Source organism: Podarcis raffonei, chromosome 10, assembly GCF_027172205.1.
Source record: "Podarcis raffonei isolate rPodRaf1 chromosome 10, rPodRaf1.pri, whole genome shotgun sequence".
Classification (NCBI taxonomy): Eukaryota; Metazoa; Chordata; class Lepidosauria; order Squamata; family Lacertidae; genus Podarcis; species Podarcis raffonei.
This window is the reverse complement of record NC_070611.1, coordinates 2,069,863-2,094,646: the sequence shown is the minus strand read 5'-3', so window position 1 is coordinate 2,094,646 and position 24,784 is coordinate 2,069,863. Positions and strand designations below refer to the sequence as shown.

The following is a 24,784-nucleotide window of genomic DNA, read 5'->3' as shown; positions in this document are numbered from 1 at the left end:
ACAGTTCCTTTTTTGTAACTGCAAAGTAGCCCAATGTAACTTTATGTCTCTATACACAGTTGCCACAGTCTGATGTTACTTTGTATCCAGGCAGCCCGTGAGCTGGGGCTTATAACTTTATAATCCACAAAATATAGAGAGGTATAGCACAGTCTCACTTGCAGGGTAAGTTCCAACTTCTTTTAAACTCCTTTCAACGCTTCCGCTTTAAAAAAACTTTGCTCAGTACTTTAAACAGGGACGGAAGACTGACTTCCTTTTTAGCGTCTCCCGCTTTCAGCCGAAATTCACCAATTTAATGTCCAAATAAAGCCTCAAATTTCTTACTCACGAGTTTGTTGTTTCCAATCAAATGTTCAAAGAAGAAAGGTCAGCGCTCATCAGCAGCAGCCGCGCGGCTTCGCTTCCGCGGAAAGAGCGATGGATTCACAGCACCGCTACCCCCTCCACGTTCCGGAGCCCCTTACGGGGTCCCTTCTGCGTATCCGAGGTCGCTCCTGGTGCCCGCCGAATCCCACGGCCACGGGCTCACTCTACCCGTGGTTTTCCTAAACGGGTCGTCGCTGTGCCGCAGCGCACGACCCTTTTCCGCGGAGCCCCTCTTCAACAACTGAAGAGGACCGCCATTGCTGTTTCGCGCCGCCTCCGGAAGTCATCTTTGAGAATTTTTGAGGCCAGTGCTTAGATGATACAGTCCATGACATGAATCTGAAGTGTGTCCATATCAGGAAGAATCATTCCACACTTTGGACAAGAATGTATTTGGACACTCCTTTGCTGCTGCTGCCAAACCCGATCTTCTGTTCCTGCAGAGACAAATTTCATTTTTGAGAATGAAAGGAAGAGATATAATATTAACAAACATCAAGATGGTCAGGTCCTCTTGTTGAAAAGTCAGTGTTGCTCATCTTTTTGCACTCGTGGGCACATAGGGAATTTTGAGAGACAGCTGTGGGCACCAACCCCTCAGGTAACTTTTCTCCTCTCTCCCGCAAGTCACTTCCACAGAAATAATGAGAGAACACACACACTTTGCTTTTTCCCACTGGGTCTCAGTAAAAGTCAGATCCAATAGAATTGAAATGGATCCTCCTGAACTTGCATGATTTTACATCATATCTCCCCCGCCAAAAAAAAACTACCACAATAACAGTGACCTATGGCACGAGTCCTCATGATTCCCCCCCCCCCATGACAATAAAGCAACCAACAAATTGCAGAAGACATTTGTAGATAAATAAGTGGGTTCACAGGTGGATTTCAAAGCCAATCCCTATGCCCTTGGAGTTCTGGAGACAGTTCCTAAGAGAAAATGTGGGCCATCTAACAACTGCAGCTCCCTTAACAAACTACAGTTCCCAGGAGCCTTGGGGGGGGAGGAAGCCCATAACTGCTTAGAGTTGTATGGTGCTACTTTAAATGCATAGTGCAGATGGGACTCAAATGCTGTACCATACAAAAGTCCTTGCATATGTATTTTGAAGCCACACAGCCCATGAGTAGATTTATCTCTTAAACCGGGCTTCCTCAAACTCAGCCCTCCAGATGTTTTGAGACTACAATTCCCATCATCCCTGACCACTGGTCCTGCTAGCTAGGGATCATGGGAGTTGTAGGCCAAAAACATCTGGAGGGCCGAGGTTAAGGAAGCCTGTCTTAAACTGTTATGTGAGAACTGGACTTATGGGAATCTCAACAGTTATGCGACACGAGGAACTATTTTTTGGATGTGTCTAATAATCCACATGGTAGTCCTCTGACCTCCTGCAAGGAGCATAGTCAATGAGCAATTACAGTCTATCCACAGCTGCTGGAATAGATAGGTTTGCAAAAAGTAAGTTCTGATGGCAAAAATCTGAGGGTGGCATTCAATTGAGTTTTACTCAGAGGTTATCCACTGAAGTTAATGAACCTAAATAAAATAAATAATAATAATAATAATAATAATAATAATAATAATAATAATAATAATATTTATATCCCACCCATCTGGCTGGGTTTCCCCAGCCACTCTGGGCAGCTTCCAACAGAATATTAAAATACAATAGTCTATTAAACATTAAAAACTTCCCTAAACAAGGCTGCCTTCAGATGTCTTCTAAAAGTCTGGTAGTTTTTTCCCTCTTTGACATCTAGTGGGAGGGCGTTCCACAGGGCGGGAGCCACTACCAAAAAGGCCCTCTGCCTGGTTCCCTGTAACTTGGCTTCTCGCAGTAAGGGAACCGCCAGAAGGCCGTCAGCACTGGACCTCAGTGTCCGGTTAGAACAATGGGGGTGGAGACGCTCCTTCAGGTATACTGGACCGAGGCTGTTTAGGGCTTTAAAGGTCAGCACCAACACTTTGAATTGTGCTCGGAAACGTACTGGGAGCCAATGCAGATCTCTCAGAACCGGTGTTATGTGGTCCCGGCGGCGACTCCCAGTCACCAGTCTAGCTGCTGCATTCTGGATTAATTGCAGTTTCCGGGTCACCTTCAAAGGTAGCCCCACATAGAGCGCATTGCAGTAGTCCAAGCGGGAGATAACCAGAGCATGCACCACTTTGGTGAGACAGTCCGCGGGCAGGTAGGGTCTTAGCCTGAGTACAAGGTGGAGCTGGTAGACAGCTGCCCTGGACACAGAATTAACCTGTGCCTCCATGGACAACTGTGAGTCCAAAATGACTCCCAGGCTGCGCACCTGGTCCTTCAGGGGCATAGTTACCCCATTCAGGACCAGGGAATCCCCCACACCCGCCCGCCCCGTCCCCCCAAAACAGTACTTCTGTCTTGTCAGGATTCAGCCTCAATCTGTTAGCTGCCATCCATCCTCCAACCGCCTCCAGGCACTCACACAGGACCTTCACCGCCTTCACTGGTTCTGATTTAAAGGAGAGGTAGAGCTGGGTGTCATCTGCATACTGATGAACACCCAGCCCAAACCCCCTGATGATCTCTCCCAGCGGCTGCATGTAGATGTTGAAAAGCATGGGGGAGAGGACAGAACCCTGAGGCACCCCACAAGTGAGAGCCCAGGGGTCTGAACACTCATCCTCCACCACTTTCTGAACACAGCCCAGGAGGAAGGAGCGGAACCACTATATAACAGTGCCCCCAGCTCCCAACCTCTCTAGTCAGTCTAGAAGGATGTTATGATCGATGGTGTCAAAAGCCGCTGAAAGATCCAGCAGAACTAGGAAACAGCTCTCACCTTTGTCCCTAGCCCACGGGAGATCATCGACCAGTGCGACCAAGGCAGTTTCAGTCCCATGATGAGGCCTGAATTCCGACTGGAAGGGATCCAAATGGTCCGCTTCTTCCAGGTGTGCCTGGAGTTGTTCAGCAACCACCTGCTCAATCACCTTGCCCAAGAATGGTGGATTTGAGACTGGGCAATAGTTGGCCATATTCGCCGGGTCTAAAGATGTTTTTTTAAGAAGCGGTTTAATGACCGCCTCTTTCAGCGGGTCTGGGAAGGCTCCCTCAAAGAGGGACGCATTCACCACCCCACGAAGCCCATTGCCCAGCCCTTCCCAGCTCGCTTTTATCAGCCAGGATGGGCAAGGATCAAGGAGACAGGTGGTCAGTTTCACTCGTCCAAGCAGCCTGTCCACATCCTCGGAGGTAACAGATTAGAATTGATCCCATGTAACAAGACTAGACAGGACTCTAGCACTCTCCCGCCCTGGTCCTGCTCCCACGGTGGAGTCTACCTCCTTCTGAATCTGAGCGACTTTATCTGCAAAAAACTTTGCAAAAGCATTGCAGGAGATATTGGGTCCCTACCAGGCTCTGGTGACTCAGGTGGTTCCGACAGATTGCGAACCTCCTGCTGCTGTTTTCTGCAGATGCAATAGAGGCGGTGAAGGCGGCCCTCTTTGCCATCGCCATTGCCACTTGGTGGGCTCGACGTTGAGCTGTAGCCTGTGTCTGGTCTGATTCAGAATGAGTTTTCCGCCACTGGCGCTCTAGCCGTCTCAACAATTGTTTCATCGCCCTCAGCTCAAGGTAAAACCACGGGGCTGTCTGGGTTCCATGCAATCGGAGAGGGCGCTTCGGAGCCAGACAGTCAATAGCCCTGGTTAACTCTGCATTCCAGTGGGCCACCAGGGAATCAGCTGAAAGGCCATCAACATGGGAGAAAACATCCCCTACCACTCTCTGGAAACCATTTGGATCCATTAAGTAGCGGGGGCGGACTATCCGAATTGGTCCCACCTCCCTGCAGAGGGGAAGGGTCACGGAGAAGTCCAGTTGCACCAGGAAGTGATCTGACCATGGCACTTCTTTAGTTTCACTTTTACTTAGTGTCAGATCTCCAACATCCATAAAGGTGAACACCAGGTCTAAGGCATGTCCGCAGCTATGAGTTGGGCCAGACTTATTCAGGGACAGCCCCATGGAGGTCATGCTTTCCACGAAGTCCCGAGCGGCCCCTTGTAAGGTTGTGTCGGCATGGATGTTAAAATCCCCTAGGACAACCAAACTAGATGTCTCCAGGAGAACATCCGCCACGACCTGAAGCAGCTCGGGCAGGGAATCCTTGGTGCAGCGGGGAGGCTGGTACACCAAAAGGAATCCTGTACTGCCCCTATTGCCCAACTTCCAGAACATGCACTCAGAGAACTGGGTCTTCCCAATAGGATGCCTGGTGCAAGCTAATGACTTCCTAAAAATGACTGCAATCCCCCCTCCCTGCCCACAAGGCCTGGGTTGCTGTGCGTAAGAGAAACCTGGTGGACAAGCAGCGGCAAGGACAGGCCCATCTGCTTCATCCAACCAAGTCTCTGTTACACATGCCAGGTCAAGTCCTCCATCCATGATCAAGTCATGGATGGCAGTGGTCTTGTGAATCATTGACCTGGCATTGCACAGCAGCACCTTCAGGTCATGTGGGTCTCCCTTGCCGATTCCAGTATCCGTCCGGTCAAGACCAGACCCAGAGGTAGGGATAGTCCTCAAATAACAACTAAACCTGCCTCCTTGGTAATGAAATGGTCTGGTCACAGTCCTTTATTTCAATGGGTCTACTACTTGGAGTAATCCCTGGAAAAGACCCTGATGTTGGGAAAGATTGAGGGCACAAGGGGAAGGGGATGACAGAGGACCGGATGGTTGGACAGTGTTCTTGAAGCTACTAATGTAAGTTTGACCAAACTGTGGGAGGCAGTGGAAGACAGGAGTGCCTGGCGTGCTCTGGTCCATGGGGTCACGAAGAGTCGGACACGACTAAACAACAACAACAACTTGGAGTAAAAGTTATTTCAATGCCACCCTGAGTTGGCTGTGTGAACCAAGAGCTGTGGTGTGGCAAGTTTCTCAGTTTGCCCTTTTAATTTTACCTCCTTGAGAAAAGTGGGACTGGCCTTGATCTGATGGGAGTCTGTGCCGAGTTTGCATTTCTGCCAGCATATTCCTAGAGAGAGAAAAAAAGAGATTGCTAATGCCATACCCTCATTTTCTATGGCTCCCCCCCCCCCAATCAGCATGGCAGTGAAGAACTGAAAATGGAGATAAAAGATGCAGCCCAATAAACTTATTTTTTTTAAAATAGTCCCACTGTTCTCTCCTCTCACAAAATATTGAAAACGTTTCAGTAGCTAAACATTTCCTCTGATCCATTTCTCACCTTCCGAGATCTTCATGGTCTTGCTTCTCTGTCAGCAAGTACGCTAGCTGGGCAGCCAGTTGCTCCTTTTCCTCGTGGATCTTCTCCCGTGCTGCTCGTTCAGCGTGGAAGTCAGAACAATAGAGCTCCATCTAATCAGGGAACAAACAGGAATAAAGATCACAACGTGCTTTAAAAAGAGATAAATGAGTCAATCTGAGTTAATATGCTGCCCTAATCCTGTTCCAAATCAAGGGTGGCTGTACTAGCTAAAGGATCCTGCCTCACCGAGCTTCCTCAGCCATCATCCGCCATGAACCACCATTGGCAGCAACAGCTGCAGGTATGTTCTATGCTTATGATAATATTTTATTCTCTTGCTAGTTGTGCTGTTTTAAGTGTGCATTTTATATTCGACTTCCTCTAGTAATGTTTTCTCTTGAAATCTTTTAAGATAATATTTTAGTTTCTTGTTAATTATGTAGCCTTGAATGTATACTTGTCTGTCTTCAGTATTGTTTTATTTGATCCTTTAATCTAGGTTGTAAACTGGTTTGAGATTTTTTTCTTAACAAATAAAGCAGCATAGAAATGAAAATTAACAACAACAACAACTCATTTATTTACACAATCAAGACTTCAGAATTTGGATTACAATCATAGCCGAAAGACTGAATAATCTTAGCACTAATCAGTTGGATTTATTAAAAAGCAGAAAATTGCAATCAACATCAAATGCCTAATTAATTGCATAAAAATATTACAGTCAAACCAAGAACAATAAGCAGTTATTTTCCCCAACGTGTAAAAAGCTTTTGACCATGTAAAATGGTATTTCTTATATAATACTCTTGAATCATTGCCTTGATAAGTATAATATAGGATCACAGTTTAAAAACTGGATTACTTTAATGTAGTACAAACCCTCAAACAACAGTCTATGTAAATGGCTCACTCTCCTCCCAATTTAATTTACAAAGTGATATACGCCAAGGGTGTCCATCCTTATGTACTGAATTATTTTGTTAAGTGGCACACATACACACATGCATATGAGTTTATATTAGCATTTATTTATTTAAGCTTGTCTAGATATCTAAAGTTTCTAAGATCAATTCTTGTTTGCCTGTTATAATAAATAAAACTTTTTAAAGGGAAAAAAATAAATAATAATAATTTTATTATTTATACCCTGCCCATCTGGCTAGGTTTCCCCAGCCACTCTGGGCAGCTTACAAAATAAACAGATTATCTTCAATGTTAGTCATACTTAAGAGTAGACCCGCTCAAATGAATGGGCTCAAGTATTTTAAGTCAATTGATTTCATTCTCTCTGCTTAAGAGTGGAGCAGGATTTCACCCAACCACCACATGACAGGTGTCCTTACCATACCTGAGCTCGGAGGATAGTCACAGTTTCCAGTTCTTCCTCCTGCCTAGCAATGGTCTGCTTCATTTCATCTATCTGGAACTGTTTGGCAGCTAGGGCTTCCTCTGCCATATCCAGTCTGTGAATGAGTTCCTCAGCTGTAGCCTTATTGAGCCTTTCAGCCTGCAGCAGGTTTAATCAGAACACAGTGCAATCAGAAACATCTTATGGCTTCTGGTGGCCTGGCAGTCTAAACCCGTGAATGAGCTGCATCGCAGTGCAAGCAGCTGCTCCCAATGCAAAAATCAGGAGGGGAAAACACTGTGGTCACAGCTTGGTTATGTGGGGCTCTGCATCCAGTTCTACTACTCCTGTCTGGAAAACAGTGTACTAAAGTGTACTAAATGGAAAAGTATGGCTCCACCACTGTTGCAGGTGAAGGAGACCATGAACTCTCCTTAGGATGCCATCATCCTAAGTGCCGTCATCCCTCCCCATTTTCTGCTCCCATACCAATAAATGCTCTAAAGCATAAATGCACATGTCATAACCTACCTCTCCCACAGTTATCTTTTATCAATTGCACTTCTTCTTTAGTCTTCTTTCTTTTTTCTCTTCTACACTACTTAAATCAGGGAAGTCTTTATTAACGCTGGGCTAAACCTCAGTACTGTCTAATGTTGCTATTTTTAGTCATTTTTGCTGTTGCATTTTATTATTAAGAATACAAATGGAAGAAAGCACTTTGCGCAACACAGCTGAAACCAAGCAGAGCAACTGGGAGATGTGGGCACCTCCTGCGTGTTCTGACCCTATTGAACCCCGAAGGAACTTTCACAAAGGGGGTGGAAATGCTGTTCATTCCACTTCCTTACATAGCACTGGGACTATTCTTTAGAGCAAGGCTTACCTCTTTGTCTTTTAGTTCTTCAACTGTCTGCTTTGCTTTGGTCAGTTCAGGTACAAGCTTGCTATAAGCATCCTGCAATGTGTTAAATTTCTGTCTGTTGGAAGACAAGTAAGGCAGATATGAAAATATGCAATTTTAGGAAGAAAGGCTTATTTGATGACTTTCTGCTTTGTGTCCTTCAATGATTTCACAGTTCCTCAATAAAACAGAGATAATTTCTCGGTGTATTAAATTTAAACAACAAAATACATGTAGACTGTGTGGCAGCCTTAGGACCCTTTCACATATTGCACTTCAACAAACCAGGGCTTGCCACAGAATGTACACCAGGACAGGGATCTACAGCAAATCCTCTGACAAGTGTATCATTTTATCATATTCACATAATCTCTACATATATTGGGGGAGAGGGGAGAGACTGAATGTATACTTGTAAAATGCAATGCAAGAAGAGGCCCTATACCTTTTCTTCACACAATGAATAACCAAGGTAGGGCAATTTCAGTTGGAAACCTAACCAGCACCATGGGTTTCCCTAAAGAGAAGGATTTTTTTGTTTTTGTCAGATTCTTCTTTGCCAGCTCAGTTTAGCTGATCAGCAGTGACAATCATGGCGGCGGAAATAGAAGGCGTGCATCGCAGCCACATTTCGAGTCTCACTTTCTCACCAACTGCTCCTGAGCCCATACTCACTGCTCTTCGTTTGCTCTGGCTTCCTCCAGCTTGATTTCTGACTGCATGCTCTCCACTTGAAGCTCCAGCTTCTTAATGGTGTACAGCAGCTGCTGCTTCTCATCCAGGTCTCCAGCACTTTCACCATGTTGCTGGCTCTCAAGAGCCTGGCACCTGGGAAGGAGATCAGGGGGGTCTTCACCAAGGAGTGAATGGAGGGAGAGAAATGCTCTGCCAGAAACTGGTTGATCCCTTGAGGGATGCTCTGCCTCAAGAAAATATAAATGCCTGTTCTGATATGTAATTCAACAGCACTCTTACTTCTCTTGCAGCTTCTTCTGGATTATCTCAGCATCTTTTAATTTAGCATGTGTCTCCTGAAGTTCTTTGAACAGGGCAGACACTTGTAGGTTTAGAGTCTCTACTTCATCACCCACCTGCAAGAAACACGCAAAACCACCTAAAAACACAGGTTGAGTCCATACACTTACTGCAGACTGAATTAACAATACAGCCCTGCTATTATGCTTCTAGTTTTTTGCATAATTAGTCAGAAAAGCATGTCACTAGTAGCAGATTTGAGTTTAAATATTCTGAACATAAACATAAGAAAGAGCCTCTTGTCTGCAGCAGAGGCAAGATAGGCACAAGAGCCATTTCTATAATGGGGCAAGCAGCTTCTGCAAAACCAATTTGCATTCCCAACTGCTTCTACCAAGCAAACAATTGTTCCTAGCTTGAGGGAAGATGAATCTCTTTGAGGAAGCCACACCAACTCCCCTGACCTCCCTCATTTGGTGTCTACATGGGTAAGGCCTCAATGAGGCCCTGGAACTCTGCCTGTCAAGTTTCCCAGAGGCAAGTTTACAGCATCACCCAGAATGTGTGAGATATTCTGAGACACAATGGTCCAGATCAGCATTTGCATTAGTGGGCAGCTGCGTGCAAATGAAGGCATGAGAACTTTCAAAAGTTCACTCTGCCCATTGGGTGACGAGCATTCTAAAGCCCATCCGTAGGAAGGACAAGTCTACCCAAAAGCTACCAACAAACAAGCATGTCTGGCATGGTGCATTAATAAATGAGCCACACTTACACTTTCTGCTCTCTCTTTTACTTCCTCCTCCTCATGTTCCATCTGAGTGCCTTTCTCTGCAGTTTTATTTTCTAACAGAATTCTGTGAAACAGAAGAATCCAATCCCAATTTAAACATATTAGTATATAAGTCATATTGCTATAGACATGATGGGAAAGGTCATAAGAACATGCGACAGTCAATGATATTTTCCAGAAGCCCTTCTCCACTCCTAAAGCAAGTGGGATTCATTGTGAAATCTGTTCACTGTCAACACAAGAATACAAGATTGCTGCATTTGGGGGAATGTGTAGGTAGCACAGGTCAAAACCACTCCAGCTACAGGGCATTCTCTCTTGCAGAGTAGAACAAACAGTTGCCAGTGAACTAAGAGCAATACAGTGGTACCTCTGGATGCGAACGGGATCCGTTCTGGAGCCCTGTTTGCATCCTGAAGTGTCATTTTGAGCGTCTGCGCATGCGCGAGCAGTGGAACCCAGAAGTAACGCACTCCGTTACTTCCGGGTTGCCGCGGAGCATAACCTGAAAACGCTCAACCTGAAGTACATTTAACCTGAGGTATGACTGTAATTGTTTGAGATCATGTCTATACATCAAAACACTGAAAATGGATTGCATTCAACGTTAACAGTGCTTAGACCCATTGAAATTAATGGACATGACCACCTGAGGTCCATTAACTTCAATAGGTCTCCTCTGAGTATGACTAATGTTGGATTCAACCCAATAATTATAAGCTATAGATGGCTGCCACCTTTCCTTCTGCTCCTGGAGCTCCTTTTCCAAGGCTTCTCTCTTCTGGGTCTCGCTCCTGAGGGAATGAAGAAGCTGGCTGACAGTCAACTCTTCGGTTTCCAACTTTTTTTTTGCTTCATCCAGAGATCTGCTCCTATTTTGACAAAATAGAAGAGAGCAGAGCAGTAGCTGGAGTGTTGCACTTCACTCTTCTTGTTTTAAATCCCTTTCTCTAACAGAAGACTAGGAAGGGTAGCACAAATCAAAATCTACCATTAGGAGCAGCCCAGGAATTCTACTTACACATAGGCAGCTGCATCCCTTGTTGTTTTGCCACGAAGGTCTTGAATTTCTTTCACACCTCCGTTTAATTCTCCTTCCTGTGGAAAATTGGAAGGGAAGAACATGACAACTCTGAATCTGACATGTTGCAGTTATGTGATGCATTGCATTAATCTCCCTCTAACATCATCTAAGAAAATACACACGGAAAACACTAGGTCAATGAAGCCCAGAGATTACCCAACTGCACAACTGGCTCCAGGCCCACCACATCATGAGAAAGACCAACCGACAGCACCTGCCATGCATTTTTTTCTCTGGGGGAAGGGACAGCTCTCGCTTACGTGCATCCTGATCTCCACAAATGAGTCATCAGTTCCAATGTTGAGTTTAAGCTGCAGCTCTGAAATGATGGCAACCAGATCGGCCTTCTCAGCCTGCAGCTTCACCACTTGCATCCTCAGCTGCTCTAGCTCCTGGGCCATCTCCTTTTTGGAAACTGTGCATCCCTAGGAGAAGCAGTTTAGACGGAGAGGGTTAGAGAGGCCAGGAGATACAGAAGGAGAGTGTGAAGGACGTGCCACATATTAACTAGGCCCTTTTAAAATGTGGTTCTTGTTGGGGGGGGTTGTTATTGAGTTGTTGTTTTTCTTTTGATTATATATATTGTTGTTTTTCTTTTGATTATATATATTGTGGTTTTATATTTTGATTTTGTTCTGTGAGCTGCCCTGAGACCACCGGGTATAGGGCACTATATAAATGCAATAAACAATAATAACAATAATAACTGGACATTGAGTTCATATAAGCCCAAGCTCTCTGCCCCTGACGCCTTATTTATTTGTATTAAAATTTCTATTCCAGCCATCTAGTGCCTATGTGTTTATCTTCCCCTTTTATAATATTGCAGATTGTAAATCTTACAGTTTTATTCCTTTGATCTGTTTTAAACTTTTGGCATTACAGTTGTACCTTGGTTCTCAAATGCCTTGGCGCTCGTACGTTTTGGCGCCTGAATACTGAAAACCCGGAAGTAAGTGTTCCAGTTTATGACTTTTTTTCAGAAGCCGAACGTCCGACGCAGCTTCCAGTTGAGCGCAGGAAGCTCCTGCAGCCAATTGGAAGCTGCGCCTTGGCTTCTGAATGTTTCGGAAGTCAAACAGACTTCCAGAACGGATTACGTTCAAGAACCAAGGTACAACTGTGTGTATATATATATATATATATGTGTGTGTGTGTGTGTGTCTCTACACACACACAAAACAAAAGTGCAAGTCATTTGGAAGCATTTTATGTAGTTAGTGACAAATCAATGTAATAAAGAATATGAACTGCACTTACAACTGCAGCCTTGGACAGTTAGCTATTCACAGTGTCTCTGCTGTTGTTGTTGTTTGTCCGGCAATAAAAAAAAGTTTCTCTAGCTGTGCCAGTTTTTATAGCTGTGCCCCATGCATGCACACACGCTCATAGTTTTATTTACCTTTGTGGACCCTTCCTCTCTCTCTTCCAGAGTCTGGAGCTGCTCTTTCAGGGCTTCATTCTCTACACATTTGGTTGCCAAGCACTGCCTGGCTTCCTTGAATTTAGTTTCATAGAACTCCCGCTCTTCTTTCAGCTTCTCTCTCCATGTGGAAAGCTCCTCAAAGCGATCCTTCATAGCTTGATTACGCTGCCTCATGGCTTCTGTTGGGACATGCCAAAATAGTGCATTAGCATGTATCAATATACTCCAGCTACTCTCCCTCCCCAAATCTGAACCTGGATATAGGCAAAATTCACTGAAGAGGGCAGGGCTCGCCCGCGACACTTTGCCACCTGAGGCAAAACACAAACGGGCTCCCCCCCTCCCCACCAGGGAAGAAGGAGAGGGTGAACAAGTGGGGAATGAAGCTCTACGTCGGGATCTGCTGCCCCTGTGGATCCTGCCACCTGATGTGGTTGCCTCACCACACCTAATAATAATAATAATAATAATAATAATAATAATAATAAATTTTATTTATATCCCGCCCTCCCCAGCCAAAGCCAGGCTCAGGGCGGCTAACAAAAATCAAATAATCAAACAATCAAATAATCCAACATTCTAAACATTTCATTATAAAAATTAATTAAAATCAAATTAATGGCAACCGTTAAGCAAAATTCTGTGCAGGTTGCCAGAGGAGGGAGTCAGGCTGCGCCCTGACCAAAGGCCTGGTGGAACAACTCTGTCTTGCAGGCCCTGCGGAAAGATGTCAAGTCCCGCAGGGCCCTAGTCTCTTGTGACAGAGTGTTCCACCAGATTGGAGCCGCAGCCGAGAAAGCCCTGGCTCTAGTTGAGGCCAGCCTAACTTCTCTGTGGCCTGGGACCTTCAGGATGCTTTTATTTGCAGATCGTAGGTTCCTCTGTGGGGCATACCAGGAGAGGCGGTCCCGTAGGTGCGAGGGTCCTAGGCCGTATAGGGCTTTAAAGGTTAAAACCAGCACCTTAAACCTGATCCTGTACTCCACCGGGAGCCAATGCAGCTGGTATAGCACCGGATGAATGTGATCTCGCAGCGAAGACCCCGTAAGGAGTCTCGCTGCAGCATTCTGCACCCGCTGGAGTTTCTGGGTCAGTCTCAAGGGCAGCCCCACGTAGAGCGAGTTACAATAATCCAGTCTGGAGGTGACCGTCGCGTGGATCACAGTGGCTAGGTCAGGGCGAGAGAGGCAAGGGGCCAACTGCTTAGCTTGGCGGAGATGAAAAAATGCCCCCTTTGTTATAGCTGTAATCTGCGCCTCCATAGAGAGGGAGGTATCGAAGATTACACCCAAACTCTTAACGGACGGTGCTGGCACTAATTGCACCCCCGTAAGAGATGGGAGTTGCCCCCTCAATCCCATATCGTCCCGTCCCAGCCAGAGGACCTCTGTCTTCGCAGGATTTAACTTCAACCGGCTCCCACGTAACCATCCAGCCACAGCTTCCAAACATCTGGTCAGTGTGTCTGGGGCCGAGTCAGGATGGCCATCCATCAACAGATAGAGTTGGGTGTCATCGGCATACTGATGGCAACCCAGCCCAAAACTCCGGACCAGCTGGGTGAGGGGGCACATAAAGATGTTGAAAAGCATTGGGGAGAGTATCGCACCCTGAGGCACTCCACACACCAAGGAGTGGCGCGATGACAATTCCCCCCCCAAGCGCCACCCTCTGTCCCCGACCAGAGAGAAACGAGCGCAGCCATTGAAGGACTGTGCCCTGGATCCCCACGTCAGCAAGGCGGTGGTGCAGGAGTTCGTGATCGACCATGTCTGACCATTTTTTAAATTTCTTTTTATTGAATTTCACTTAAATAACCAAAAGAAAAAACAAAAAACAAATCAACAATTTCAAAAGAAATATCCATACATAACACAAAAGTAGCATCAGTTTCCATTACAGTTCTTTGTCTTCTTCTTTAAATCTTTATATCTTTAAATCTTTCCACTACACACCTATTGACCTCCTTCCCTCCCGATTTCGGGCTTCTTAATAAAATTTCTTTCTTTTTTCTGCAGCTATTAATTGTTAATGGTTTGCGCATCGTAAGATTTATATCAAACCTGCTGTAGTTTTTAAGTTTCTATAGTTTCCTTCAATATATACCATAAATTTATTCCAGTCACTAATAAACTTTGTATTTTTTTGGTTTCTAATTTTTTGCGTCATTTTTGCTAGTTCAACATATTCAAATAATTTTGTTTGCCAATCTCTAATAGTTGGGGTGTTTGGGCTTTTCCAATTTTGTGCTATTAATATTCTAGCCGCTACTGTTGCATATTGGAATAGTGTCTTATCTTCTTTTTTAATTTCATCCCCAATTATACCTAATAAGAAGGCTTCTGGTCTTTTAGGGAAGGTGTATTTACATATTTTTTTTAACTCATTATAAATAAGTTCCCAGAACTTCTTCATTTTTTCACAGGTCCACCACATATGGTAGAAAGTGCCTTCTTTGATTTTACACTTCCAGCAAGCCTTATTTCCTGTTTTGTACATTTTCCCTAGTTTTGCCGGTGTGATGTACCACCTATACATCATTTTTTCCAAATTTTCTCTGAGCGTGATGCATGCTGGGAATTTCATTCCACTGCTCCATAATTTCAACCACTTATCATATTCTATATTGTATCCCAAGTCCATTGCCCATTTTGTCATGACCTCCTTTATTTCTTCATCTTTAGTGTCCCATTCTAATAATATGTTATACATTTTAGATAGTAACTTGGTTTTGCCTTCAATTATTTCTATCTGAAATTTAGATTTTTTTCTCATTTATCCCTACTTTTTTGTCTTCCTTCCATACTGCATTTATTTGATGAAATTGCAGCCAGCCTGTTAGTTTATCTTTCAACTCCTCATATGTTCTCAATTTCCATCCGCTTTCTGATCTTATCAGTAGGTCTTCATAGGTCAGTCTTTCTCCTTCCATGTTTGCTTTTTTGGTTGTTAGTATGTCAATTGGTGATAGCCACCAGGGTGTTTTCCATTCCAAGAGTTTTTAATTTTTCTCCCAAACTTCATATAGTGGCCCTCTGATAATATGGTTTGAAAAACCTTTATGTACCTTTTCTTTATTTAGCCACAAATAGGCATGCCTACCGAATCGGTTGTTGAAGCCTTCTAGGTCTAGCAGGTCAGTGTTTTCCAAATTAATCCAATCCTTGATCCAGCAAAGGCAGGAGGCTTCGAAATATAATTTCAGGTTTGGCACCAAGAATCCCCCTCATTCTTTCCGATCTGTGAGTAATTTGAATCTAATTCTCGGTCTTTTCCCTTGCCATATAAATTTCGAAAGTTTTTTGCCAATCTTTAAACATTGTGGAACCTCTAATCACTGGAATGTTTTGGAATAGAAATAACATTTTGGGGAGTATGTTCATTTTTATTGCCGCCATCCTTCCCGACCATGAAAGTTTTACTCTGTTCCACGTATCTAGATCTTTTTTAATTTCCTTCCATGTTGTAAAATAATTGTCCTGAATTAAATTTATGTTTTTTGTAGTTAGCCAAATTCCCAAATATTTTATTTTTTTAACCACCTTGATTCCATTCTGTATCTCTAATTTTTCTCTTTCATCTTTTCCCAAATTTTTGGTCAACATTATTGTCTTTAATTTATTTAACTTAAAACCGGATAGTTTGCCATACTCTTCTAGTATTTCCAAAGCCTTACTAACACTTTTTTGCGGCTCTTCTAAGGATAACATCAAATCATCTGAGTACGCTTTTAGTTTGTATTCTTTCGTTCCTACTTTGATCCCTTGAATCTCTGGTGTTACTCTTATTTTGTTCGTGATTACCTCCAATACCATAATGCCTGCGGAGATCATCTGTTAGGGCGACCAGAGCCGTCTCGGTCCCATGACCAGCGCGGAAGCCGGACTGGAATGGATCCAGAGCCGATGTTTCATCCAGAAACCTACCAAGCTGTTCAGCAACCGCTCTCTGAATCACCTTACCCAGGAATGGAAGAATCGAAACCGGGCGGTAATTGGATAGATCTAAGGGATCTAATGATGTTTTCTTTAAAAGCGGGCGCACCACTGCCTCCTTCAGTTCCCCTGGGAATGTCCCGGTGCCAAGGGACACATTGATGATATCCCCTAGGGGGGCCCGCACCTCGTCTGGACACGCTCTAATCAGTCAAGACGGGCACGGGTCAAGAGGACAGGTGGTGGGCTTTCCAGCTCGGAGGAGTCTGTCCACATCGGCTGGGGATATCCGGTCAAAGTGGTCCAATACTGGACCCGAGGACAGTCGAGGGTCCTCCAGTTCCTTTATTGTATCCAAATTGGCAGGGAGGTCATGGCGGAGCAACAGGACCTTCTCCGCAAAAAAGCTCGCAAATGCCTCACAGCTGTGTGTCAGATTGTTATTTAAATTTGGCTGTCCTTCAAGGGATGTTAAAGACCTAATTATACTAAATAATTGCGCCGGGCGAGAGCTAGCGGATGCAATGGAGGCCGAGAAGTAAGACTTCTTAGCGGCCTTCACTGCCATCTCAAAGGGTTTTCATAAAAACCCTATAAGATGTTCTTGAGGCTCCGTCACGGGCACCCCGCCATACACGCTCTAGCCGTCTGAGGTCCCGCTTCATTTTCCGAAGCTCCTCGGTAAACCAGGGAGCCCGGTTTCTGCGGGGTCGCAGAGGGCGCTTAGGTGCGATCTCATCGATGGCTGCCAGGAGCTGGGTATTCCAGCCCTCAACAAGCTCAGTCAGTGAGTCGCCAGGGGGAGCAAGGTCCCACAAGGCTTGGCGGAATCTATCAGGGTCCATCAGCCTCTGCGAGTGAGCCCAAATCGGCTCGCCACCTAAGCAGGGTGGGGGTGGAAAGTCAATCCTGGCTTTCAGAGCGTAGTGATCAGACCATGGCACCTTCATCGAAGGAAACATGATCACATCTATACCAATGCCAAAGATCAAATCCAGCGTGTGGCCTGCTTGATGTGTGGGGCCCGAAACAAACTGGGAGAGCCCTAGTGTCGCCATGGAAGACACCAGGTCCAGAGCCTGTGAGGAGGGAGTGGCATCAGCATGGATGTTGAAGTCCCCCAATACCAATAGGTTAGGGAACTCCAAGGCCCAGCCGGCCCCCGCCTCCAGCTGGCCTGACAGGGTGGCTGCTGGTGCGCTAGGAGGTCGGTACACCAGCCAGACAGCCAAGCTCACCTCGGAGCCCCACACTAGGCCAACACATTCAATGCCGGGGATCGATGGTGATGGTAGAGCCCCGAAAGAACAATCTTCCTGGATTAATAATGCCACCCCTCCCCCCCGGCCCACAGTCCGTGACTGGTGGAGGACGGAGAAACCCGGGGGCGCCATCTCTCGTAGGGTAACAGTTTCCCCTTCGCGCACCCAGGTCTCCGTCACACAAGCCAGGTTGACCCCCTGCGAGGTAAAGAAATCTCGCAGGGTGGCGGTTTTGTTGCCTATAGACCTGGCATTGCACAGCACCAGTGACGGAGGTGAGTAATCCTTGCTCACCCTACCCTCGTCCCTCGGGATGGGGATAAAAACCACTGTTCACGGTGGTACAACAAAGTAAAAAGTAAAAACACCTTTAAAACACTTTAAAATATATAAAAACATTTTTTATTTTTTTTAATGGGTGGGCCGGCCCTGGAAAGTTTCATGGATGAAACTGCACTTGTTGCAGTGCTGCCTGGCCCACTAGGGCGAAAGGGGCACTGCTCTGCCAACCTCAGACTGCCTTTGGCCAGCCCCATCTGCCTGCTTTCTTACTTACAACCTATCCAGGGGGTGGCACTGCCTGTCAGCTCCTACCTTGAGTCTCAGTGATGGCTTTGTAGAACTCAGCAGGTGGGGAGGACAACTGGAATTGGGAAAGAGAGTGCCTCTGAGCACTCACACAGTGCTTTGCTAGTGAGTAACTACAGCTGATGGTCTTAGCATCAAGAACTAAGGGAACATAGACTCATAAACTAAGACCCCTAGATCCTTTTCACATGTACAACTAGCAAGTCAAGTGTCCCCCATCTTCCTGCCTAAGTGTAGAACCTTACACCTGACCCTACTGAAATACATATTGTTAGTTTTGGCCCAGTTCTGCAACCCCGATTCTGTCTTGTGCAGCACTGGCTACCCCTCCCAGTAGATGGGCTGTTTGTGAGGTGGGAAGAAAGCACGTCGTTCAGGCCACCTTAAGTCCCACATATAGTAACATTCATCCCATGCACCTCTCCAGTTATGCCACCATAGAAGCAGGCAGTCTCCACTGACTAGACCCAGATCTGCTTAGCTTCACCGAAGTAGCTGCCTCACGTACCTCCTGCCCCAAGCTGAGCACTCAGCACTCAGTCAGAGGGCAATTGGCTCAAGCAAGCCGAGCATTCAAGGCCAAACAAGTTTACTTCAAGGCCATCTCCGTGAAGCCATGTGGAAGTGCATGCAATGTCAGTTGTTCACCTTTAAGCTCATTGTTCTCGGTAATGAGCTCTTTCATCTGCTGGACCATCTCCTCAACCGTGGATGTGCCAAGTGGGGGAGGCGGCACACTTGGATGCCCATTTTCCACCTCAGTCTTGCTACACTGCCCATTATCAGCAAGACAATTTAATGGCTTCTTGGACATTGCTACAGTTACTTTGCAGAGAAAGAAAAAATAGATAATTATAATAATACACCTTCCATTGGGCTGTGGTTTATATACACTAGGAGTTATTTGGGCTATGAAATTTTGATGAATGAAAACATTTTACTAATTAGTACACATAGTTCTCATCAGCCCTTCTGTAGACATTGGTCAGAACGATGTTCAGAAGTTTCTGGACAGGTGTGCCAAGGGGAGGGGGCAGAGCAGGATCACACCGACTGCCCATGCCCCACCAAGGCAGGGATTGGATGTTAGTGAGAAAGGGCTGCGTACTGGGTGTTTTTTGACTGCAGCTGGGAGCCCTGAGGGGCCCAGGCTTTGCAACTGCAGGGAAGATTTCTCATTAACGTTGTACACCCACCCACTGGAGAGGCACAGCCGGCAATGGAGTGTGCCTCGGGGGGGGGGACGGCTAACCACTGTTAGCAGCGCCGAAGTGATCTCACTGCCTGGAGGTCCTGGCGACAAGATCCCCCTCCGCTTGGCACCAGCGGGGCTGCAGGAGCGCCCTCCAACCGCCTTAGGGACCCCCGTCGGGCTCTCTCTGGCTTTCCTCTGGGGTTCTCCCGCATCTGCGCCCCCCGCCCGCCCGACCCCCAAGGCCCTCCCGGCTGCGTCACGGCGGAGGGGCGGGGCTGCGCCTCCCGGCCCGCTCCCCTCGCGCCCCGTCTCCCCGCCTCTCCCCGCGCCGCGGCAGGCTCTGCCCCGGGCCCCCCTCACCAGGCCGCGGCCCCGCAGCTCCTCCGGCCCGAGTTCCGCAGCTGGCGGCGCTCCTCCTCCTCCTCCTCCTCGGGCGGCGACGCGGAAGAGGCGGCGGGAGGCGCTGGCGGAGGCCGGCCTTGCCCCCTGGCCGGTCAGCTGACGGAAGCGGCGGCTCCTCGCTCCGGCGCCTGTCGGGGCCCTTCTCCTCCGCGTCCCGCGCATCGCTCCGTTTCAAGGCCCCGCGCCGGGGCTCCGGGCCGCGACCTTCCTTCGCCCAGCGCGCCCCCTCGGCGCCCCTCACCATCCCTAACTCCACTAAGGGGGAGTCGGGCTGCTTAAAGCCCGTCTCGTCCCCCAAAGAATCCGGGGAAGTTACGCGAGCCCCGAGCCAAGGAGCTAGGCAAGGCTTTTAAAAATGTTTAATGCTTTATTGTGTCTTTATATATGTTGGCCTCCGCCCAGAGTGGCGGGAGCAGCCAAGTCCGAGGGAGGAGCAGGGCTGCACCGCCCGGACTATGGCACCCGGAGGGCCTTGGAAGGAAGGGGGGATACAAATGCGTATAATAAACGGGCAAAGGGGCCCTGTAATTTGAGCACTCTGCAAAGCAATAGGCACCTCTTCCCCTTCTGGTACCCTTCAGCCAAGACAGCCTCTGATGATGCCCAGAGCAGGGGGGAGATGAGAAAAGTTGTTGTTGTTTAGTCCTGTCAGACTCTTCATGACCCCCAACTAAGCCTATTTGGTCTCTCTTGTTAGGGGTCCTGCCTCCCTTCAAGCCTTTGCAACGCAAAACTCTCTGCATAACCTCAAGAGGAAAACAGAGAGCCATTTCTCTGGTGGCTTCTGCAATTTCAGCAGGCATCGCTCCATTGTCAAGCCTACATTTTAAACAGTAAAAACATGCTGTTAAAAAAGAAATCAGAAACTAATTTTGTGGCAAGTGCTTCATCATGCCACCTGCAGCCCCGGCTGGAAGGCACAACTAGCCTTATACTTGGGCAGACTTAGCTCTGCATCTGTCTTGGCCTCCACCAACCGTGTTTTGGACCACAACGCCCATCCGTGTCGGCCACTAGTCCATAACACTGGAGGGCACCAGGTTGGTGAAGGCAGAGCTGTACGATTATTAGCTCTGTTCTTCTATTAAAATGGAACAATCTGTTAGGAATTGTATAACATGGAGGATGTTTCCTTGCTGCAAACTGAATGTCATCCAGCTTACACAATCCCTTCCAGCTCTGCAGTGCTATGATTCTTTGTTTGAGACAGGGAGCTGTCACACACTTTTTGGGAGCCTTTACTTAAGGCCATTATTTATCTCAGCTGCAGTCTTCCTCTGCTACTTCTAATTTTTGGTCCAGTGCCATGACCTCTAATTGTCAACATCAGTGCTGCAGTAAATTGCAAATTAGTTTTAACAATTTCTGAGAAATGCATTGCTTTTCTAGCAGCCTATATAAAGAGCAGATAGGGAACTGCAGAGAAACGGGCACAGTTAAATATCTTTGCCTTCTTGCCAAGATAAGAGTATGCTATGCATTCAGACTGTCTGAGCTTTTCTCCCAAGCAGCAGGGAACTTAAAGCACCACAAAGAGCTGACCCTTCCAAATTTAAGTATAATTTTGAAAGTTGGGTGCTTTTCCCAGCAGTATCACAGAATGAATGTCACTACATCATATGGAGTGGTGGCATAATTAATGCATTTTTAAAAATCATTGTCAACTGCTGTTCAGCTAGTGGAATGAGCTAGGGTCTATTCTTTGGTTTTTAAAGGACAAGTCTAAATGTTAGGAATTTTTTTAAAAAAAGATATATCTGTTCATTGACCATGGGGAAGGACCATAGCTCAGAATCCCAAGACTGGCATAAGTACAAAAACACTTTAGGGGGGAGAATCTGGGAGTGGGGACAGGACTCAAAAACAGCCTGGTGATGACTGAGCATGCTCAGTGCTAATGGAATGCTGAATGAATGTTGGGGATGGCAATAAGCCACAAGGAAGAGGAAAAAGACTGGAGAAAGGTATGGTTCTTGGGCCAGAATCTTGAATAGGGTCACTTCCAAACTAGCCTGTTTATTGAGGATTCATCCTGATATATTTACACAAAGTTTGTGGGAAGGTTCAAAAATGCTGGCTGTTTATTGAGCATTCCTTCCTAATAATTTGTTATTCCACTTTAAACTCTGCAATCTCAATTTGCCAAGATGTGATTGAATCCCACCTGCCAAATAACACCAGACTGGAAATGCCTGATGAGCACTTCAGCTGCAGCATTTTCCTGCAGGGCACTGTGCTTTCCCATTTATTTTTGCCTAGAAGAATAGACACTGTACTCTGTTTGCTTACATCACTGCAGGAGAGGCTCTTGTAAAATAAAGGAATACAGCAGTTGCTGTTGATTGTATGTACATTAGCCAGTGATCCTTACTGAGCTGATAACTACACAAATTTTAACTTCTTTTTTTAAAAAAGAAATCATCAGAGTGTTGGAGGCTGTGTCTCAACATTCAGGCAGTACATGAAGGCTGCCAATGAGCATCCAGTCTGTTTGCAAATGACCCATTTCATTTGTCTTCAAGTGGTAAGGCAAATTAGTATTCTGTGAAAATAAGGAAAACGGAGGGAGGGCTGATTAGCTTGTGTGCAGAAGGTAGCAGACTCCATCCCAGGAATAGCATCATATGCAAAATATTTCAATTATCATGACAATTAAAGAACTTCAAGTCATGTTTGCATGTCTCCAGCAGATGGCACTGATAATCTAGCTAGAGCAAGCAGGCAGGTTGGATTGCACAGGTTGATAATACAGTGATACCTCGAGATAAATACGCTTCAGGTTGAGCGCTTTCGGGTTGTGCTCCGCGGCGACCCGGAAGTAATGGAGCGCGTTACTTCCGGGTTTCGCCGCTTGCCCATGCGCAGACGCTCAAAATGACATCACGCGCATGCGCGGAAGCGGCAAAACGAGGCACATGCGGACGCGCTGTTGTGTCTTACGTTCTGTTCGGGATGCGAACGGGGCTCTGGAACAGATCCCGTTCACATCCTGTGGTACCACTGTATTGAATGTACAGTGGTACCTTGGTTTATGAACTTAATCCATTCCGGAAGTCCGTTCTTAAACCAGTGTCCTTAAACCAAGGTGTCCTTTCCAATAGCAGTGGGGGAGTCAATTTACAAATGGAACACACTCAAAAGGAAGCAAAACTTTCTTATCCCAAGGCAAAATTCACAAACCAAATCACCTACTTCTGGGTTTGCAGTGTTCTTAATCCAAGTTGTTCATAAACTAAACTGTTCTTAAACCAAGGTACCACTGTATCAAGATGATTTGTTCAAGGCTGTTCAAAATGTTTGGAGGGCACCAGACTGGCAAAGGCTGCATTAGACAATATAGATCAGCTGGAGCAGTTGCCATCATTAAGTTAATATACTTTATGTGTGTTGGTCCCAGCAGAATTTTCCAGCCAAATCTACAGTTTGCTCTATTAGATACAGTATGTAATGCCCTTCCAGGTTCTCCCTAATGGGGCAAATTCAATGGGAAAACTGTTCTCTAGATCTCATCTGAATTGCCCACTTCTGTGGCTGCTATTTCTGAACATTCAAAGAAATGATCTTAGCACAGATCTCAGTTTTCTGTTAAGGCCCTTGGATGTGTGAAAATTCTCTAAATTGAACAGTCCGAGCTAAGGAACAAACAACCCATATAGTGAGAGGTATGTGACAGGCTAGCCTGTAATCTAAACAGCAGCAACAACTTTAAAACCGAAGCTTATGAGGAACTGTTGAGAGAATTTGATATGTTTAGCCTGGCAGACAGGAGATATGATAGCCATCACCAAATATCTCAAGGGCTGTCACGTGGAGGATGGAGCAAGCTAGTTTTCTCCTGCTCTGGAAGGTAGGATTTGAACCAATGGCTTCAAGTTACAGGAAGGGAGATTCCGACTAGACATATGAAAAAAACTTTCTGACAGACCTGTTCCTCAGTGGAACAGTCTCCCTCGGGAGATGGTGGACTCTCCTTCCTTGGAGGTGTTTGAGCAGAGATTGGATGGCGATATGTCATGGATGATCTAGATGAGATTCCTGAATTGCAGGGGGTTGGACTAGATGACCCTTGGGGTTCCCTCCATCTCTACAGCTTTACAATTCTCCAATTCTAAAACATCTAATTGGTGAGACTCTGGCTTTGATCAGAGCAGTGGTGCTGAAGGAAAGTGGTTCCCTCTTTCTAAGGTTACTTCCACCCTAAGCTGCTATTTATTAAGCCTGTTGGGCAGGAAATACATGCATGATACTAGTGGAGCTAATAGCCAGAGAGAGAGAGAAGGGGTCAGTTTAAATTAAGGGGGAAATGATTCAATCTTCCCCCACACAGCACAGCAGCTCCAATTAAAATCACCCCCCCTCCTCACTGAACCAGTGGTGCTTTAAAGTAAATCAAAACAACAACATAATGGGCATCTGATCACAGTTCTGTGTTGCGTGTTGTTTGACCCTCTCAGATACATGCTTAAGAATAAATAAATATAGGAGAAACAGTTTGATGTTTTAAAGCAGGACTCAGTAAAACTAACATTAAAGAAGCCACACAGGTTAAGCGAAGAAGACGAAAGAGCAAAGGCTGCTTTAGAGCCGCAGAGCTGCTTTGTCAGTTGCCCTGAGCCGTGATGCTGATGCTCCTTTCTAGCTGCCCATTCCTGATGACAGCATGACGTGACCTAGTCAAAACTCATTCATCCTCCTGCAGATTAGAGGCAACACTTTTCACAACATCACTTTATGGTCCCTTATTCCTTTGATGCTTGCTCGAGTTTAGCTGGCAGATTCAGTTAAATGTAGTTTGCAGTTGTCTCCTTGTTTTGCCTCTTCCTATGCTTGGCCATTGAGAGCAGGCAATAAGTACTAAGGAGCAGCTGGCTATTTGAAGCATCAGGAACTTGAGTTGCCCCCAAGTGCCAGGGGCTGGGGCTAGTTTTACCAGCAGTGTAGGCATGCGGGGGAGGGGGACAGATACAGTTTGGAATCTGGGTGGGTTTGCATTGGGGAGGACTTTAGGGTACTGATCTTCCTTTGGGGTGATCAGTGCTTTTTTTCTGCTCTCATTTCCATGCCTCTTCCACCGTGTATTCCACAGTTGTAACTGATGGCATTATAAGTAAGACTGCTATACCTTGCCAGGCACAGGATGCCTCTTTAGTGCCCTGAAATATCCTATGTGCTGCTGCAGGTGAAACAGATTTGTAGAACCTGGCTGGCAATTCTTTCCCAGAGGTCTGTAGGCCATTCTGA

The 24,784-nt window shown here is 46.1% G+C and overlaps 1 protein-coding gene across 2 annotated transcripts; it reads right to left on the bottom strand.

The window, feature by feature from the left end:
- Positions 1-658: 658 nt before the first annotated feature.
- Positions 659-19,595, bottom strand: OPTN (optineurin). Of its 2 annotated transcripts, none has more exons than XM_053405752.1 (14): positions 19,502-19,595; positions 18,595-18,771; positions 12,138-12,340; positions 10,996-11,160; positions 10,673-10,749; positions 10,389-10,523; positions 9,634-9,715; positions 8,859-8,974; positions 8,559-8,711; positions 7,866-7,959; positions 6,980-7,138; positions 5,608-5,738; positions 5,321-5,394; positions 659-806 (listed from the first exon to the last, which is right to left on the bottom strand). In XM_053405752.1, exons 2-14 carry the CDS (start codon positions 18,758-18,760, stop codon positions 682-684), a joined length of 1,680 nt encoding a protein of 559 aa, XP_053261727.1. In that variant the 5' UTR covers positions 18,761-18,771; positions 19,502-19,595; the 3' UTR covers positions 659-681. The 2 variants fall into 2 exon arrangements, with proteins under 2 accessions (XP_053261727.1, XP_053261728.1); XM_053405753.1 differs by having other exon boundaries at positions 18,595-18,762; positions 19,502-19,592.
- Between the last annotated feature and the right edge of the window lie 5,189 nt (positions 19,596-24,784).